The 18,634-nt window shown below is 51.2% G+C and overlaps 1 protein-coding gene across 4 annotated transcripts in view; it reads left to right on the forward strand.

Annotated features, from left to right (window-relative positions):
• The first annotated feature begins 4,315 nt into the window (after nt 1-4,315).
• Nucleotides 4,316-18,634, forward strand: part of LOC119845134 (chloride channel protein ClC-Kb-like) — a 31,210-nt gene continuing 16,891 nt past the window's right edge. For 2 of the 4 annotated variants that reach the window (XR_006276339.1, XR_006276340.1), the window contains exons 1-7: nt 4,321-4,415; nt 12,239-12,447; nt 13,539-13,667; nt 16,005-16,133; nt 17,118-17,257; nt 17,988-18,065; nt 18,256-18,334. Coding sequence is in view for 2 of the 4 variants with exons in the window: in XM_043499923.1 (XP_043355858.1) it covers nt 12,327-12,447; nt 13,539-13,667; nt 16,005-16,133; nt 17,118-17,257; nt 17,988-18,065; nt 18,256-18,334 (676 nt within the window). In the remaining 2 variants the exon portion in view is untranslated. Of the gene's footprint in view, nt 4,416-12,233; nt 12,448-13,538; nt 13,668-16,004; nt 16,134-17,117; nt 17,258-17,987; nt 18,066-18,255; nt 18,335-18,634 lie in introns of all 4 variants that reach the window. The other 2 variants (XM_043499923.1, XM_038376990.2) reach the window with 2 other exon arrangements.

Below are 18,634 nucleotides of genomic sequence, written 5' to 3' on the forward strand. Positions count from 1 at the left end.
GTCACAGGTTGGCAGGGGCATTTTGCCTTGTGTCAGCCCCGGATGAATAATCTGAGGCCAGCGTTCCTCTCACACACATCTCCCTCTTCCCCTCTGCCCTACCTCTCCTCCATCTCACCCAGGCCTCGGTGCTGCTGACAGTCCCCGGCCCAGCCCATCACCTGTTGTCAGGCCCTGCGGGCTGTTCTCTACGCCCTGTGGAACAGAAAGCCTGTGAGATGGTCTGTGGGATCTCTATGGATTTATAATGGTGACACTCCCCACTGATGGGCTCACTTCTGTACAGGACCAGCTCTAGGCACCAGCAAAGCAAGAACGTGCTTGGGGTGGCAGCAAAAACCTAGAGCCGGCCCTGCTTCTGGAGTAGTCCCGGGATAAGAATTTCAGAAAGGATGAAGTGACTTGGGAGCCTAAGTCCCATTTCAATAGTCATTAGGGACTTAGGAGCCTAAATCTCATGAGATTTAGGCTCCAAAGGACCCAAAGGGCAAGTCTGCAAAGGTATTTAGGGGCCTATGGGAATCAGGCACCTGAACTACTTAGGCACTTTCGAAAATCCCACTAGGTGCCTAAAGGCAGCTCTCTAGGCACCCAAATACCTTTAAAAATTGGCCCTAAATCATTTCTGAAAATGGAACCTGGGCTCCTAAGTCACTTGGGGGTGTCTACCCTGCAGCAGGGAGAGAGCCTCCTAGCCTGGGTCCACAGACTCACAGGAGCAGGGCGTGAGCTAGCGTGCTAACCAGAGCACTGGATATGTGAGCTCAGGTTGGAGCCGGGCAGTCATCTGGGCTCGAGAGGCTGAGCTGTGTGTCTGCCCTGCTATTTGTAGCGCGCGAGCTCAAGCCCTACTATTGCGCGTGTGCAGTGTGGACATATGTTGGAAAAAGCTGATATTTCCAACCACCCGACATCATGGGGAAAGGGCGAAGTTTGAGTGGGGGGTTTTTGTTCAGTCTGTTACGCAGTTAAAGGCCGGCTGTGAAATTCAGATTCCCCCAGTGGGTTTGAATCTGGGGTTCTGGTTCAGGCCTGTCCCTTCCCTGGAGCTGAAACCAGGCCCAGCTCCTCCACATCTTGGGTTTCTTTATGGAGCTGAAGGTGAGGCCAGACTTATTGCATGGTTTGTGGGAGTTTGGGGTGAATCCAGACCAAGGCTGGAGAACATCTGGGGCTGACTGATGGTTTTGCTCTGTGATCAAGTGATGCAGGCTTCATTTGACTTCCCAAAACAAAACTAGTTATCACAGAATATCAGGGTTGGAAGGGGCCTCAGGTCCAACCCCCTGCTCAAAGCAGGACCAATCTCCAATTTTTGCCCTGATCCCTAAATGGCCCCCTCAAGGATTGAACTCACAACCCTGGGTTTAGTAAGCCAATGCTCAGACCACTGAGCTATCCCTCCCACCACCTGAGGACTGAACCTACTCAGGTCACCACTGAAAGAAACCGGCAGCAGCCCCCAGAGGAGCAGGATGCATCTGAAAGGCTGGGATAAGGAACTTCAACCATCCCACACTGCTTGGCAGCCCCTTGTAAAACGCTGCAGGAGTGGGCGGGGTTGGCGGGAGGGATGCGCCCAGTTGCTGCAGGGTTTCAGATCCATCTTGCCAGGTGCTGAGGGAATTTATTTCCTAAGGGGCTAAAAATTGTAGCCAGGCCCTCGAGGAAGGAAGGGAGAATGGCGTGTGTGAGAGAGAGACTCCTGCCCAGGAACCCCAGCCATGGCCCACATCCCCAGAGTGCTAGATGCTGTACAAACCCAGAACAAAATCCAAGAGACTTTGTCAGGAGGCCTCATTCTGATCTTACTGTCTCTGGCATTAATCAGGACTAACTGCCCCCCTCCCCCAAGGGCTGGGGACAGGGTATTGGCTGGAGTGCTGGGGTACAGGATGGTGTGACAGGTACCAGTTGGAGCGCCGGGCCGGGGCTGAGTACCGGCTGGAGCACTGGGGTCTAGGATGGTGTGAGAGGTACTGGCTGGAGTGCCAGGCCAGGGCTGAGTACTGGCTGGAGCACTGGGGTACAGGATGGTGTGACTGAAGACTCCAGCCAGGCGCTTGCAGGGGAACCATGAGAACATCTTTCTGGGGTATTTGGAGAGGGTCCATCACCATAGTCTCCAGGCACAAATTCCTGGAGTCCAGAGTCTGCGTCAGCTTTAGTGGTGTCTAGAGCAGCTTTAGTGGTGTCTAGTTCTCAAACTGTGGGTCGGGACCCCAAAGTGGATCGTGACCCCATTTTAATGGGGTCGCCAGGGCTGGCTTAGACTTGCTGGGACCCAGGGCCAAAGGCCAAGCCTGAGGGCTTCAGTCCTGGGCAGCAGGGCTCAAATTACAGGCCCCCTGCCTGGGGCTGAAGCCCTTGGGCTTCAGCTTTGGCTCCCCGGCCTGGGGAGGTGGGACTTTGGGTCCCCTCTCTCCTTCCCTTTCCCTCCCCCAGGGTGGCAGGGCTTGGCGGGCTCAGCTTTCAATCCCCCCTCCTGGGGTCCTGTAGTAATTTTTGTTGTCTGAAGGGGGTCGCGGTGCAATGAAGTTTGAGAACTGCTGGTCTAGAGCCTCCCCACACTGCAGACCCTGTTGGAGCCCAGGGCTGCCATTGCATTTCAGGATCGGCTGGTGCTCGGTGTTGACGCCATATCTTGGGCCCATCTGGTTCCATTCAGGGCTTGGCTGGTGTCCGGATCCCACATTGCTCCCTGGGGTGCACTAGGCCCTGCTGGTCTGTGGAGACAGCTGCTCCCGGCTGTGATCAGGGGCAGAAATGCAGGTGGTGCCTAAGCCATCAATGACCTCTGCCTGTTTGGGGCGGCTCTCTCCCCCGGGAAGGGATGTGATCCCCCGGGAGTCAGTCAGCACCCTCTCATTACGGGCTGCAGTTCCTCCCATTGGGCTGCTTGCCACGCCTCCCTGCTCAATGGGAAACCCGATCTGCCTGCCCTGTGCCAGCCTTGGAATCTCTGCACTGAGAGTCATGAGCCCAGGATGCTGGGAGGAGGTGGGAAGAGATTCATGAGTGGCTCGCAACCCTTTCACGCCACGACCCCAAGTTACTAAACTCCCTCAGGAACCCACTCCCCTCTAGCTAGAAAGAAGGGGTGGGAAGTAGGGAACCCATGAGTTAAGCACTATGCTGAGGAAAGACATGGTGACTGGGACATGGACGGGGAAGAGCCATGAGTTGGATTCTTAGTGTGTTTTAGGATAACAGCATTGGTGGATTTCCTTTCCCTGGGATAGACAGGTTAAGGTATAATAAAAACAAGAAGTTATAACGTGAACTCCAGAGCAAGCTCAAAACATTTTGCAATGCATGAGTGAAGCCTCACAACTCACGAGGTAGGTTAGTATTGTGGGGAAACTGAGGCACAGAGTGGTTAGCACCAATATATTTGAAAAGAGTCATTGATTTCTGGCTCGGTTTTTGGGACCCTGACTTGAGACATTGAAGGCCTGACGTTCACAGGTGCTGAGCCCCTGCAGCGAGCAGACACTGACTAGAGCAGTGGCTCCCCTGCTTTTTCATTGATCCAAGTCGGTTCTTTAATACACCTTGAACTCTGCTCCTAAAGAGACAAGAACAAAGCAAAAACCTCCCTGAGAACTGAACCTGAACTCAGGGGGAGCTGAGCTGTCTCTGTGTGACAGAACTGCTATTGCGTGGATATCTGTCACATTAGCGACACTGAATACATTCGGATTCTTGATTCCTGTCAGATCCCCAATTGTCAGTCATCCTAGTTACATTGGAAAAAAACCCACCGAAGCAAGGGTCAGGACTGGTAGGTAACCTTGCTTCAGTAGGGGATCTGGATGGGAGGAAATGGGCCACATTACCAAGAGTTTTCCCTGGGATCTTCCTACCTAGAGATGGTGGGAAATGATTTTCCCATCCCATAAGAACTTTTGAGATGCCAAAAAAATTTCCAATCCCAAAGTGGGACAAAAAAATTAATCCTGAAAATTTTCTCAAACCAAAAATCGGGGTGGGGGGAAGAACAAATCAGGTCACTTTCACCTGAAAAACTGAAGTTTTGAAATTTGCAAAATGGAAACAACCCCCCCCAAAAGTGTTTGAAAAGGGAAATTCGCCAACATCAGCCCTTTCCCAAGAACATTTCCATTTCGATGAAGCAGTGTTTAGAGATGAAAAACCGTATCATCGAAAAATTCACTAGTGGAATGAACCCTCCCTGGCTGCTCCTGTTGACTCTGGCCCAGGTGGTTCTGGTTGACTTGTCAAGGACGTTTTGAATAGCGACTGTAAATCTTTCCTGTGTTCTAACTGCCTGGGCGGGGCGGGGAGGAGGGACAGCGATTGGTGCAGTGGTACCTGGCCAGTGCAAGTGCAGAGGCTGGGAGGTAGTTTCCTGCAGAACTTCGGAGGCGGCAGCTGTCCTGAGAAGCACCCAGGTGAGTCCTGTAGTGCTCGGACTGTATTAAATCCCTGGAAAGGGGGCCGTTACAGCTCAGTATGGCCAGGGCTGGGCTGGGCTAGGACAAGCTCAGGGCGATGCTGCCAAGCACTCTCTTAAACACTGATACGGCCACATCACGCTGTCCTGCAATCTTCTCTGAGTTCCCAGCCAAAGCAGGACTGGGCTATGTCGGTACATAAGAAAGCTCCAAAGTGAGGAAGGATGGGCTCGGGGAAGGCTCTGGATTTGGGACTCAGGAGATCTCACACCCTGGGCAACCTGGGCTGAGTCACTTTGTCTGTCCAGGCTCTGTTTCCCCATTGTAAAGGGAGGATAATACTGCTCCTCTCCTCGGGGGGCTGTGGGGTAAATCCAGTCACAGTGGTGAGCGCCCAGAAAAGGCAACAAATGAAATTGAACTTGCTGGTGGTTTGTTAGGAGAGGCTCCTTCCTCCTTGTAGCCAATAATGAAGCAAAATCTGGCATGGTTATGGGGTGGTGGAGGTGCTTGTTGTTCCGCAGAAGCCTCATGGCCAAGGCTACGACTCCTCGCTTTCACTAAAGATGCTCTGGGACTTTTCCCAAGGCTCAGGGTGCTGCTGACCCAGTGCCCTGGCCAAAATCCAGCCTGACCAATGAAAAAAGAAAAGGAGTACTTGTGGCACCTCAGAGACTAGTGAAAGGTGCAAGGTGATAGTAAGGGCAAGGACTGCGAGGGGTGTGTTAGCAGTTAGTGCTCATCACGCTAGTAACAAGTGACACAGCTAATGGCCATTTGTCATCTCTGACACTGGGTACGAGTCTGTCCCTAAAAAGTAGAGAGGAAGCGGGAGGAGGCACCTGAAAACTCTAAGTTTTTTTTTTTTTTTTTTTTTTTTTTTTTTGCAGATAACATAGAAATTAGCGGATAGGAGCACTATCTAATTCCTATATTAAAAAAAAGAGGATTTAATAAATATTAGACTTAGTCAGCTCTAATACTAACATGTTCTCACATCTTGTGTCAAGTCACTTAAGTAACACTGGTTAGGTTTAAAATGTTAATGTATATTCTTTGTTACTAACTCTTGAATACAACAATTGAAACAATTGTAGAAAAATCTAGATTACTTTCTATCACTTTTTTTGCAGTTCACCAAGCTGGGAATAGATCATTTAACTTAGGAAACATCCTACTAGCAGGGCCGGCTCTAGGATTTTTGCCACCCCAAGAAAAAAAATTTTTGGCGGCCCCAGCTTTTTTTTCGTGTCTCCTCTGCCCCCGGCTCTGCCCCAACTCTGCCCCTTCCCAATCCCTTCCCCAAATCCCCGGCCCCGCCTCCTTCCCTGGGCATGCCGCATTCCCCCACCCATTGCTTCCTACGACTCCCTCCCTCCCAGGCTTGCCGCGTGAAACAGCTGTTTGGCGTGCGGCAAGCCTGGGGGGAGGGAGGAGAAGTGGAGCGGTGGTGGCCCACTCAGGGGAGCAGGTGGTGGTGAGCTGGGGTGGCAGGGGCACATTTCTAGGGGCAGCATGGCCAGTGCCTGAAAGCCGCCCCTAGAAATGTGCCACCCCAAGCACCTGCTTGATTTGCTGGTACCTAGAGCCGGCCCTGCCTACTAGGGCAAGGACCCGTGAGTTTATACTGCACCTGCCTGGGGTCTAGAGGTGTTACCTCACTACAGATAATAAACTAGAAACTAACCTCAAACAGGAGTGAAACTGACACTTTCAAGTTACTTTCACACTAGTGCCAATCCCAAATGTTTAAAAAATCATGTATTAGGCTCACCAAAAATCATGACATTGGCTTTAAAATAATGAAATTATGTAAAAACAGATTTGGGGTTCTTTTTATTTGCCTTCTGCTTTTCTGAGCCTTTAGGGTGCCCTGGGGGTCACATTTTGAAGCTTTCTCCACAGTCTCCTCCACGAAGACTAGAAACTTCATTTTTCTTTAAGAATGAAGGCTGAAATGATCACATATCCACTTGACTCCAGGAGCTGGGGCTTTAAAGAAAACAATTATCATGAGACTCGTGACAAAATCAGAGTTGGCAACACTGCTTTTACTTCTGTTTAAAGGCTAGTTACTTTCCAGAAGGCTCTTAAACACAACACTACAGCAAGTGAGTTTCAGTTCTCACAGGAGGATATTTAAAACCAAACACCAAGAAAATTCTACATTTTAAAGTTAAGAAAAAACCCTGAGACTTCTGAGGTATATCAGGGCCACTGCAGGCAGGAAAGGAAAATAAACAGGTACAGGAGCTTTGGGCAGCGCTTCCTTTAGAAAGAAAGTTGGAGGGTCAAATCTTCTAGTCCTTAATCAAGTAAAACTTCTATTGCCATCAGTGCCTCCACTCACAGCTATAAACATCACAGTGACCATATGATAACATGTATGGTCAATAACTATACTCTTCATACTTAAATATCTGAGCCATCTTATCCAGAGTTACACAGCTTAGATGCATAGGCTCAGGGACTGGAGTTTCTGGCATATTCTGAACAGTGCTGAACACACATGGTGCCCAGTGAATAATACAAATCATGACAATAATTGTCGACTTTATGGACTCTGTGGATGCAGTTTCTGTTCTTTTGGCATTGGCCTGGATACAGCTGAATCCCTAAGAATTTGAGGCACAAACACATCAGATACTTACATGACACTTTCTTGTTCCTTCCTTTTCTCTAACTTAGAACAAAAAATAACTGAACAAAATGGTTCAGTTAAAATTGCCCAGTAGCCATTGCTCTGTGCCCCAGCCTGGGGCAGAACCTGCCACCCCTGGGAAGTTAAGTGATCTCTTCTCACCTGACTCTCATTCTCCAGCCTTTCTAACCTCTGCGTTGCTTTTCATGCTGTCAGCCATGACCTCCATCCTGGGACCGTTTGCTGGAGTCTCAGAGAACTGGCCACCTTGGTTTTGCTCCCATCTACAAAAATTCTCTTTGTCTCTGCTGCATGCTGCAAAAAAAAAAAAAAAAAAAAAAAAGAGGCTGGTCTGCTGGGTAGGGAGCTAGCCCTGAGAGACCTGGGTTCTACCCCTGACCATGGACTTCCTGTCTGACCCCAGGCCAGTGCTTTAAGGACACATTTTCAAAGGTTTTTAGGTACCCAAAGATGCAGCTAGATCTCTAGTGGGGTTTACAAAGCACCAAACCTTCTAAGTGCATTTGAAAATCTTACTAGGTGCCTAAATACCTTTGAAAATCTGGCCCTTAGTCTGTGTGTGCTTCAGTGCCCCAGCTGTACAATGGGGATAACAGCATTGCTCTGCCTCACCGAGGGGCTGGAAGGAGAAATAGGTTAGACATTGGGAGGTGCAGCCTCAGATACTGTGGTGATGAAGCCACATAAGTATCACAGGGAGAGTGGGAACCTCTCTATACACTGCTAGCCCTGCCCTGGGTCCGACCCCTTCTTTCCACCTGCACCCCCAAATCTCCCCCTTTTCTGAATGTAACCTGGGCTCAGTACTTTGCTGTATTCTTTCTGAGCCTGCCCCGACCTGTGTTCTCTCTAAAACAACCCTTCTCCCTCTCCCCCGTCCACAGAGGGATTCCTCTTTTACAGGTTTCAGAGTAGCAGCTGTGTTAGTCTGTATCCGCAAAAAGAAAAGGAGTACTTGTGGCACCTTGGAGACTAACAAACTTAAATTTGTTAGTCTCTAAGGTGCCGCAAGTACTCCTTTTCTCTTTTACAAGCTACACTTCCATACCCTTCATTTAATCACCAGCCCTTTCTTATCTTAATCACCTGCCTCTGTTTGTAAACAAAATACTGGCTCCCTGCCCCAGGGGCACCTCTCCTCTCCACTAATGCTGGGCTGTAGTTAGGAGCTCCATCTGGGAGCTTGCACACCTCCTGTATGAAACTCGGGGGGCTTCTGGCCTCCCCCCAATTGGTGCCCTTGTGTTTTCCCTGGAGCTGGGGTGAGATGCCCAGCTGCTGGACAGAGGCCCATGCTAGGTCTGATCGAGCTAGCATGCTAAAATATAGCTATAGTGGTGGGAGAGGTGGGATGGGCTCACCACCCTGAGTCTGAGCACATGTGAACCCCATAGGCCTGTATTCGGGGCAGCCCCTCCTGCTGCTTGGACCACCGCACTTACATTACAGCGCCGCCTCAATCTGGGAACCCCCTGCCAGCTCCAGTGCAGACTCGCTCTGAGTCTAAGGTGTCAGTCCCACAGGCAAAACCACAAGTGGTGACCCTGTCTGTCAGACATTAGCCTAGGGGCCAGCTCCGCAGCTGGTGCCAACTGACATAGCCCCAGTGACTTCAATGGAGTGGCACCAGTTTACACCTGCTGAGAATCTCAGCCCCTTTCCCCTGTACCCCAGCCTTTCCTCTGGGCCACCCTTGCTGGGTGGAGATGCTGGCAGCTGGGGGCTCCTTTCCTGCTGTAGCCATAGGCCCAGTTAGTTATGAGCTCCAGGAAGCTGGGAGGAAATCAGATTTTCTGTAGTTCTTTCTTCTCTGTCGACTCCCTTCCTCTCTGTGGAGCAAAACTGAGGTTCCTCAGCACGTTAATGATCGATGCAAGTCAAAGAGGCTTTGGGCTGGATTCTGGCCCCGGCCTGGGGGCTCCACTCCAGTGGGTGGCACAAAGCAGCTGGAAAAATGGCATAACTGGCTACCTGGGAATTCTCCCCCAGCTTGAATGGGGCCGGATTGTGCCTAGTCAGCAACCCAGCTCTGCTTTTGAAGGTGCCATCTTCTATGTGAGGATCTCAGCTTTCATTAAAACAAAAAACAGTAAGTCTCTAGCTGTCCTGGTTGTGAAGAAAACCATGAAAGGTGAAGTGAGTTTTATCAATGCAATGACGTCTGAGTTTGCAGAGAGCCTGAAGTAATAGCCCTTAGAGGGGAAAATTGCCCCATGAATTTCAGGGGGTGTTAATATAGGTGCCCAATAATAAAGCAGCAAAAATTTACAACAAACTAGGTCATGGCTGTGCCCAGAATCTGGGCCAACAAACCTGGCAGACAGCCACTTTTGCCTCTGTCCTGCCCAGAAAGGAGCACAGCCCCTACCAGTGCCAAATCTAGGCCTCTGAACATCTGCTGAATCCGAAAGTGCTGTTGCACGTGAGTGCACTGAAATGCTCAAGGCAGAATGCAGGGAAGCTCTTTTGAGTTCCTGGGACAGAATCCCATTCCTGCATCTCCAAGGGCCACCAGCTGGTCCCCCACCAACTCCCATGCAGGACTGACGTGGAGAAGACTGCAGTGCTGAAAGCAGGCACCTGCACCTGTAGGGCTCCCTGCTCCTTTCACGGACAGGTATAATCTGTCTTTGGTGCTGTCTGCTGGTTCATTGCCCCTGCCCACCCAACAAAGACTCATCTTTAGAGTACGAATGAGCAATGGGCGAATCATGAAAAGTGCAGAGGTCCAGACCAGCATGGAAAAGTTTGGGGAGAGAGGTTCAGAGAGGAGTCTGTGCTGGTGTAACTTACATGGTGAAAGGGAGACATTAACTTCCCCACGTTGGAGTCTCTTAGACTCCTTGTGGCCTGGCCCAGTGAGCTCCCCTGTCACAAGGCTTGTGATCACAGCTGGTTGGGAAATGGTGTTTCTTCCCCACGAAAAATTTTGACAAAACTGCAAAACGTTTCACTTTTTCCTGTCACAACAAATTTCCTTGTAGAAAGTGAAACCTAAAAAAAATGTTCAGTTTTCAGCAACCCAAAACCCTGAAATTTTAGTTTTTTGGTTGCAGGAAACAAACAAACAAAAAAATCAGATTACAGTTTTTTGGTGAAAGTTTTTGATGAACACAGAAGCTTTTGCTGAAAAATTCCCATTGGGTCCTAGTCAATTGACACTGAACATGTTCCATTGAAAGGTTTTTTTCTATCAGCTCTAGCTAGAATCCTCTCTACTCCCTCCCATTCCTCCTCTGATCCCCATTCCCACGCCCGTCAGAGCCCCAAACCAACCACCGCCCTGCGAGCCATGAACGCCCCTTTCCTCCTCAATACTGGCTCTCCCAGCCCACTCCTGCAGCCGCTGCCTCTGCTTTCAAGACTGGGGCCCTGCAGTGGTGACGGGCCTGGTTGCTGGGTCACAGCATGGCACACGCTGTACATTTGCCCCCCGCGCCGAGGCTTCACTGTTACTGCACCCTTGTTGGTGCAAGTCCTTGCAGGGGCAGATTCTGTGCTGTGAAACTACAGGGGCTGAGTCCTCAAAGATGGCGCGAGTGGTCTGAATTAGGTGAATCCAGTCTGGCTGATACAAGAGCCAGGCCCTCCCTGAACGCAACCTGAAACAGGATGGTTTTTATCCGGGTACTTATGTCCTTGTCATAAAGTTCATTAAGGGCTGGATTCTGCCAGCCCTGCTCTCATTTAGCATGATCTTACATCATGTTGATTTCAGGGGGGGCTCTGTGGAAGTGGGGGTCAGGGGATGGGCAGGATCTAGCCCTAAATGCCTTTTGGTTTCATTTGATCTTAGATCTTAGAGGTTTTTAAGGCCCGGCTTGACAAAGCCCTGCCTGGGATGATTTAGTTGGTGTTGGTCCTGCTTTGAGCAGGGGGTTGGACTAGATGACCTCCTGAGGTCCCTTCCAACCCTAATCTTCTATGATTCTATGTGTTGAGACTTTGACTACATCCCCATTGACCCCCACTTGGGCAGCTACCCAAACCTGCTGGGGTAAGCTATATCGCCTGGGCTACCCAGCTGGCTCAGAGGGAAGAGCCTCCCCTCCTGACACATCAGTAACGCTTAGTGTTTTGATGCCCCTGCTTACCGGCTTCCTGGAACAGTGGGCAGGAAAGGGGTAGAGGTTTGGCTCCATCCCCAGGTGGTCAGTACAGCTGAGCCAGGGTGGGATGCCTGGAGGGAATTGTCACGGGGCCTCTCCTGGGATCCTTCAGCAGTTGTGTCCAGATGACAAAACCTAGCTCTGAGCTGTCCGATAACCTCCTGTCCTACACTTGACCTTCTTGGCCTCCTGTGAACAACACGTGAATGCCCTGAGGCCTCACCCTGGTGCATGGGGGGAGCATTTATTTCAGTCGAGTCTGCACGTTTGTTGGGTCTCACTCCATTAGCAACTCAAGGTCACCCACTCCGTCAACACATTAATCACCCGCTCACTCCAGCTGGATGCCAAACATCAGCTATTATTAGCACAATGCGGCTTTACCTGGTGCAGGGTCTTTCCTATAAACTGCTTCCCGGTGTGCAGCAGAGCTAAATAACTCCTCGCTCTCCAGTGAGATTCTGTTCTAGAAGTTCACCCTTGGGCATTAGGGCAACCCAAGGAGGACCGAAGTCCCACTGACTTTGTCTCAAGAGATCCGGGCAGGGCCAAAGCTGTCTTCAGGCATGATATGAAATGAGAGGGTGAGTCAGTGAGTTGGCAGCCATACAGGGAGTCTGTTCTGGATTCTGGGAAGGGCAGAGGAGAAGGTTTTCACCTCAACAGAGGCGAGGGCGGGGGGACAGGATGGGACTAGACAAGCTTGGAGAGCGGGGAGAAGAGCGATCCAGGGCTCAGTGTCACCAGTATAAGTGTAGAATTAATCCATTGAAGTGAATGGATTTGCAGCCGTGTAACATCAAATTCCAGCCCAGGGACCATAAGGAGGCTGTTTCTGACCCAGGTTTCTGTTTCTGACCCAGCAATGCAGTACCCCATGGCTGGGTTGTTGGGGAAGCAGCAGCTGGGGGAGGTAGGCTGCCCCACCACACATGCAGACCAGGGCAGCCGAGCGTGTTGTTTGCCAAAGCTGTATGGTCGCTGATAGCGAAATGGTTCCTGGTTAGCTCCGTGCTGTCCTTTGTAACATGGGCCTCTCCGCGGCCCAGAACCCCCTACGGCGAGGCAGCCCGGAACCGCCTCTTACCCCGTTTGCACAGGGACCTGCTACTCCTGGCCTGGAGGCATCGTGGGCCCATGGCGACAGCAGGGTCCTGGAGGGTGCGGAGGGAGCACCATGCTGCTCAGGAGGCAGAGAGGATTCTAGTGCTAGAAGAAAGCTGGAGACCCTGGCCCAGAACACGCAGGACAATCCGAGGTAAGAGCCGAGATGGCTGGAAATGCTCCTACTCCAGCACGGGTGGCAGAGTTGGCGAAGGCCTCCTGGGCCATCTAGTCCAGATGGCGCATAAGCAGCATTCTCCTCTGCCAGCAGGCTCTCAAGTGTGACACCTGTATCCCTTTGGGGTGGGGCCCCAGGCACCTTCCCAGCTGGAGCCTTGCAGTTCCTAAAGCCCCCACTCTATGGTGTGTCGTTGTTAACTTCTGTGTTAATAAAGCCAGACCCCAGCAGGCTGATGGTCCTTTCTCTGCTACACTTGATCAAATAACCCCTGCTCCACACTCTGTACTTGTCTAGGGGCTTGTGCGCGTCTCCCTGCTCTGTCTGCCTGTGTTGTTCTCTGGCTGCTCCAGTTGGGCTTAGATTTCAAATGACTGCCCCCAAATCACTGCACTGGGTTTGATCCAGGGCTGCAGGTCAGCGGTATTTAATAACAGCCGGCTGGGATTTCTAAGGTGCCCCTTCGGTGTGTACTGCCTTTCCCTTGACATTTGCCTGCATAGAGAGCTGTGGAAGAACAAAACCCAGCTGCTGGGTGGGTCTCGCTGGCAGTAGCTGGACTGAAAATGCATCTCGGAATGAACTCATGGAATATTTCAGCCTTAACAAAGCTGTCCCCACAGGGGAACTTTGTTTCTGGTTAATAACTGAGCTGGTTGAAAAGTATCTGTGCTTCTCCCACCCTCCAGGAACCTGTTCCTCCGAGTGCAGAACAAACGATCAGTTTCTGCTTCAGTGCCAGACCCTGCGCTACTGACCAGCTCCGCTCACTTTTCTCCTATGAGGGATGTGCAACCTCTGTCTACAAGGGGGCTGAAAAGAGCAACCCCAAAACCCTTCCCTAGGAGCCCAGGCAGGAGGAAATCCTGCTGGTGCCTGGACCCTGATTTGGGGCCAGGGTCTTTACTGGGTTAGCTACAGTCCCTTGGCAAAAGGAAAGAGGAGTTGCCATGCAATGATCAAACTCATGCCCTGTGGGGTTTAGCTGACCCTCCTTGTAACGTGCGATTTACCTGGCCCCAGCAGAGTGTGTCTGACTCACCCTGTCCCACTGGTGCCCCCTGCAGGCTGCCTGGAGTGCGTGAAGCGCCAGCTGTTCCGTGTCGGTGATGACTGGTACTTCCTCTTTTTCCTGGGGATGATAATGGCACTGATCAGTTTCGCCATGGATTTCACCGTCTCCAGGGTATCGAATGGTAACTATTGGCTGGTTGTGATCGCTTTCTCTCAGTTGAATACTACAAAGCACCCCGGCCTCTGCAGCGAGTAGAGCAGAATGATTATCCGCCTGCAGAAACTGAGGCAGGGAGAGGGGCCACAGTGCCACAGGAGGAGGTGGTATCAGAGATGGGATTAGTACTCAGGTGCTCCTGGCCAGGCCTTGGCTTGCATTGTTCCACTGGATGCGTCTCCTGAATGCCCCATAGTCCTTCTGGCCATAGGTGCTCAGTGGGGGTTTTCTGGACATGGAGAGAATTCCCTGTGCGCTGCTCCTAGCGTCTGCCTACTCAGCAAATAGGAGCCCCAAGACAATGGCCTGTCCTAGGAGCGCACGGGGTGTTCTGCAAGACTCTACTGCAGCATCACTTGAGAGGAAGCTCCTGGCCTGGCTGGTCTCTGTGGGGTTCACCGACTGTGCCATGGAAATCTGTGTTTTGGGTTCTCCCTGGGGGATGCTGGCACATGGGAATGATAGCAGAATTCAATGCAGGGTATCACTGGCTGAGCAAACAGTATAAGCTTAGGGAAAGGAGTTGGGTGGGTAGGGCACTGAACTAGGAGTCAGGAGCATCAGGTTCTATTCCTGCCACCGACTCACTGCATGACCCTGGACAAGTTACCCCCTCCATCCCCACCACAGCCAGCAACACCTCCCCACCCTCACCGCTGGGACCTGTGGCTGGAAAGCAGTTGAGAATTTCCCTGTTCCATCTGATGCTCCATTCTGAGAGGATTTGCAGCAGAACCCTAGCTGCCCACACTGAAGGGCAAAATACAGGTTTCAGAGTAGCAGCCGTGCTAGTCTGTATTTGCAAAAAGAAAAGGAGGACTCGTGGCACCTTAGAGACTAACAAATTTATTTGAGCATAAGCTTTCGTGAGCTACAGCTCACTTCATCGGATGCATATAAAATACACAAAGCCAGAGTCCATGCCCAGAGGGAAAACTTAGGTTACATTGACACCTAGTGGAGTTCACATGAGATCAAACAGTACCCTGGGAGCTCCTTTGTGTATCTCGGTTAATTACTGTCATGCCCACAGTGCGGGCAGAATGATCCATCCCGGGTGGGCACAGAAATCTAAAAGAGGCTTTTATCCTCCCCAAGGAATCCATTCCAGGTGGAGACAGAAATCCACGTTGTTCTCTTTCTTCCACGTGAAGGAGGAGACCGCGAGTGGGAGAAAGATCCCAGACTGAATTTCTGTGCCTGTCTGGAGTGGATTCCAGCTACGCTGCCTGTGCAAATGATGGCACGAACAAACTCAATGTGGCGTGGCGACTTGCTTATCTCAGCTGCCTGTTCTGTGCAGCCTCAGTCTGTTTTCTGAAAGGCAGCAGCTGGGCAGAGCAGGTCCCTACCCAGCGGCGAGGAAAGAGGGATTTGGGTTTCAGATAGGAGAGTGGAATGTGGCCCCAAGAAAGGGCAATAGAAAGAGGTTAAGATGAAGGATGCCCCAGGTATACGACGTATTTAAACAGACCCTTTAGGGCCACTGACATTGAATTTTAACATGAAAAGCTTAGAGTATGTTGGCCACAGGAAACCCTGCGGCTGAACTCATCATAGAGACTGTTCCTACCCCACCCTTTGCCGGTCCTTCTTCCCCTCTCCCGACCGTCCTATCACAACCCACCCCAGTTTGTTTTGGTGTCATGTTTTTATGTAGGGTAATGTTCCAGAGAACACAGAGTTGGAAGCCATGGTGAATGAAAGGCGGGAAGGGCATTTACAAAATCAAAGAGTTAGATGCTGTATAATAAACCTGTGGAACTCACTGCCATAGGATATTAGTGGGGCAAACAACTTAGTAAGATGCACTATTGCACTGGACACACTTAAATTAGAATGGAATCTGAAGGTTACACTAGCTGGGCTAAAAACTCAAACACTGCCAATCCTCATGCTTCAGGGCATAGGAAGATTGTCAGATGGGGGTCAGGAAGAATCTCCCCGTCTTTCTCCAAGGGATGTTATTGTACAATTAGATGTTTGAATGGGATTACCATCTTCCCTTGGCCACTGAGCACTGTTGGAGAGAGTGAACTGGAATAGCTGGACCAATGATCTGTTATGGTGCGGCAGGAGGTGGGATCCCAGAACTGGGATTGGGCCATTGGTATGATCTGGAATGGTGGGAGATTGGAACAGTTGGACCATTGCTCTGTTCTGGTGTGTAGTATGTGGGCTATCAGAACAGATGCACAACTGGTCTGTTGTGTTGTGAAGGGAGGCAAGATATTGCACTTGCTAGGCCACTGGTCCATTTTGCTGCATCACTTCCTTCGTCTCTGTTTTACTCATTTTCTAGCACACAAGTGGCTTTACCAAGAGCTCGGGGATCACTTTCTGCTGAAATACCTGTCCTGGACTATGTACCCAGTTGCCCTGTCCGCCTTCTCCACTGGCTTCTCTCAGAGCATCACTCCACATTCGGGAGGTGAGTCCGATGTGCTCAGACTTGAGGCTCACAGGTCACAGAGGAGCTGTCTTATTAATAGGAATCATCCCTTTGCCCCATAGCTCCTTACCAGCCTGATGTCTCTTCTGGAGTCAAGTCCCAGGCTATTGGCTACCCAACCTGATATTAAGTGTTTCAGAGGTGACCCTTCTGTTGCACCATGGGCTCACGCTGACCAACATCATGATGGGGACAGTGCAGCCCGATGGGGACAGTGCAGCTCTGTGGGCAGTAAATGCAGTGGTTCTTCCACTTTTGAGAACTAAGCAGCGAGGGCTTGGGGTGATGATTGCAGAGATGGTCCATCAGATGGTCTATTTCCTAGAGAGTGGCCTACAGAGTGGAGAAAGCTGGAGACAGATGTGCACATCACAAAAATCCTACGATGGTTAGCACTAAGTGGGTCCCTTGTTGGCCATCACAGTAGACTGGTCAAGGACTGGAAGATACTTGAGAGTGAACTCCCCTCTCGCGCCCCAGGTCTGATGCGTTGAAGTGCATTGGCCGGGCTGCGCATGCGAAGTTTGTGCCGCTACTTCCTATATTGTATTGGCTTGGTGGATAAACAGAGGACTTCAGTCTCCAGGGCTGACCACAGGGAACCTTTCATTGGCTCTCAGTGTCAGGTGTGCACAAAGGTCTTTGCCCTATAGCAAGCAACAGATGGCTTTTTTTTTTTTTTTATCCCTGGAACCCAACAAATATGGAAAACACCTTGGATAGAAGCAGAGCATCTCTCTGCTTTTATATGATGTAGTGTCATGTGGTTTGAATTGCAAGTACCTAACTCAGAATACACCACCTTGGTCTTGCTGATGCTGGGTTCCTGGTTGGAGACCCACTGGAATCCCAGAACTGGAGATCCAGATATTCCTACCAAATGCCTTCACCTCTGTTAACTCTTGGCTTTCTGAGTTGTTTGCTGCCATTCTGGCGTGTCCTACATTTTTGTGTTTTTTCCAGGCTCTGGCATCCCGGAGCTCAAGACCATTCTCACTGGAGTCATGCTGGAGGAGTACCTGGCCATTAAAAACTTTGGAGCCAAAGTGGTGGGGCTGACCTGCACCCTTGCATGTGGGAGCACCATATTCCTCGGCAAAGTCGTAAGTGTTCCCCGCTTGGTCTCGCGGCTGAATAAGGTTGAGGAGACGTTTTGGTTGCTGGTGACTCTGCCATGCTGCCCTTGAGTGGTTCCTCTTGAGGGACCAGGCCAATGTAGGCCATCAGGGATAGTATAAAAAGTACAGAAAGGAGACTGGGTGAGAGTCCCATGCTCCCTACAAGGGACTCGTCCAACTCTTGGGAGGGAGATGAAGTCAAAAATTGCTGGGGTGTCCCAAGGAGGGCTAGATCCCAGCTGAAGCAAATCCATTGATGTCAGTGGGGCAATGCTGATGTACACCAGCTGGGAATCTGACCCTGATTCAGGGCACCGAAGCCAATCTTTAGCTATCTGATATCTGAGGGTGTGTCTCAGTCAGGTTGCGTCAACAGATTCCAAGTCCAGCAAGAGACGGGAATCTCCAGACATGTATGCAAAGAACCCGAGGGCCTTTCTGGGTCTGAGAAGGGGTGTGTCTATAATATGCTCGAGAGCCCCTCCTCTCTGAGCAGCAAACAAATGGAGATTGAAACCATCCAGTGGATGAGCAGCAATGGCGGGTGGATGGGAATTAGCCCATGTCGGAGTGGGGCAGTGGCACTTAAGGTTGAGACCAGCTTGCTGTTTAACAGCTGATTTTTCCAAGTGACTCTCGAAGGAAGCCACTACCCTTTACAGAGTCTCTGCTCTTCATGCAAACCACTGAGCACCCAACTCCTCCTCTCCTCCAGGGCCCCTTTGTGCACCTCTCCAGCATGATCGCAGCGTATTTAGGAAAGATCCGAACGTCTGTCGTTGGGGAGTATGAGGTAAGGTGGAGAATGGGGCCATCGCCTACTGGTGAGACGAGAGGGGACTTGGGGAGGGGGTAATACACCCCTCTCTCCTCTCTCCAGGGTTGCCCTTATCGACTGATCCCTGCTGGCAGCATCGTGGGACTCCCTGCGAGTCCTAAAGTCTGAGGCAAACCACCCTGCTCTGCGTGTGTCTCCGTTCCAGAACAAAAGCAAGCAGACGGAGATGCTGGTGGCAGCTGCTGCTGTGGGAGTCGCGACCGTCTTCGGGGCTCCCATTAGCGGTAAGAGTGCAACTGGCATGACCCGGGGTGTGGCGGGGTGGGATCAGTGTCACATGCTGGTGGAGTGTGTGGTGCCTCCCCCCACCAGCTGGGTCACACAGCAGAGGTTCCCAAACTTTTCTTATTGTGCTGTACCTCCTGCCAGAGCAACCACCGGCTGCCCCTGTACCACCTGCCGGAGCAACCACTGGCTGCCCCGGTGTCCCTGCTAGAGCAACCACCGGCTGCCCCGGTGTCCCCTGGCCACAGCTACCACCGGCTGCCCTGGTGCCCCTGGCCACAGCTACCACCGGCTGCCCC

The sequence above is a fragment of the Dermochelys coriacea genome, chromosome 18 (genome assembly GCF_009764565.3).
Source record: "Dermochelys coriacea isolate rDerCor1 chromosome 18, rDerCor1.pri.v4, whole genome shotgun sequence".
In the NCBI taxonomy this organism is placed as follows: domain Eukaryota; kingdom Metazoa; phylum Chordata; order Testudines; family Dermochelyidae; genus Dermochelys; species Dermochelys coriacea.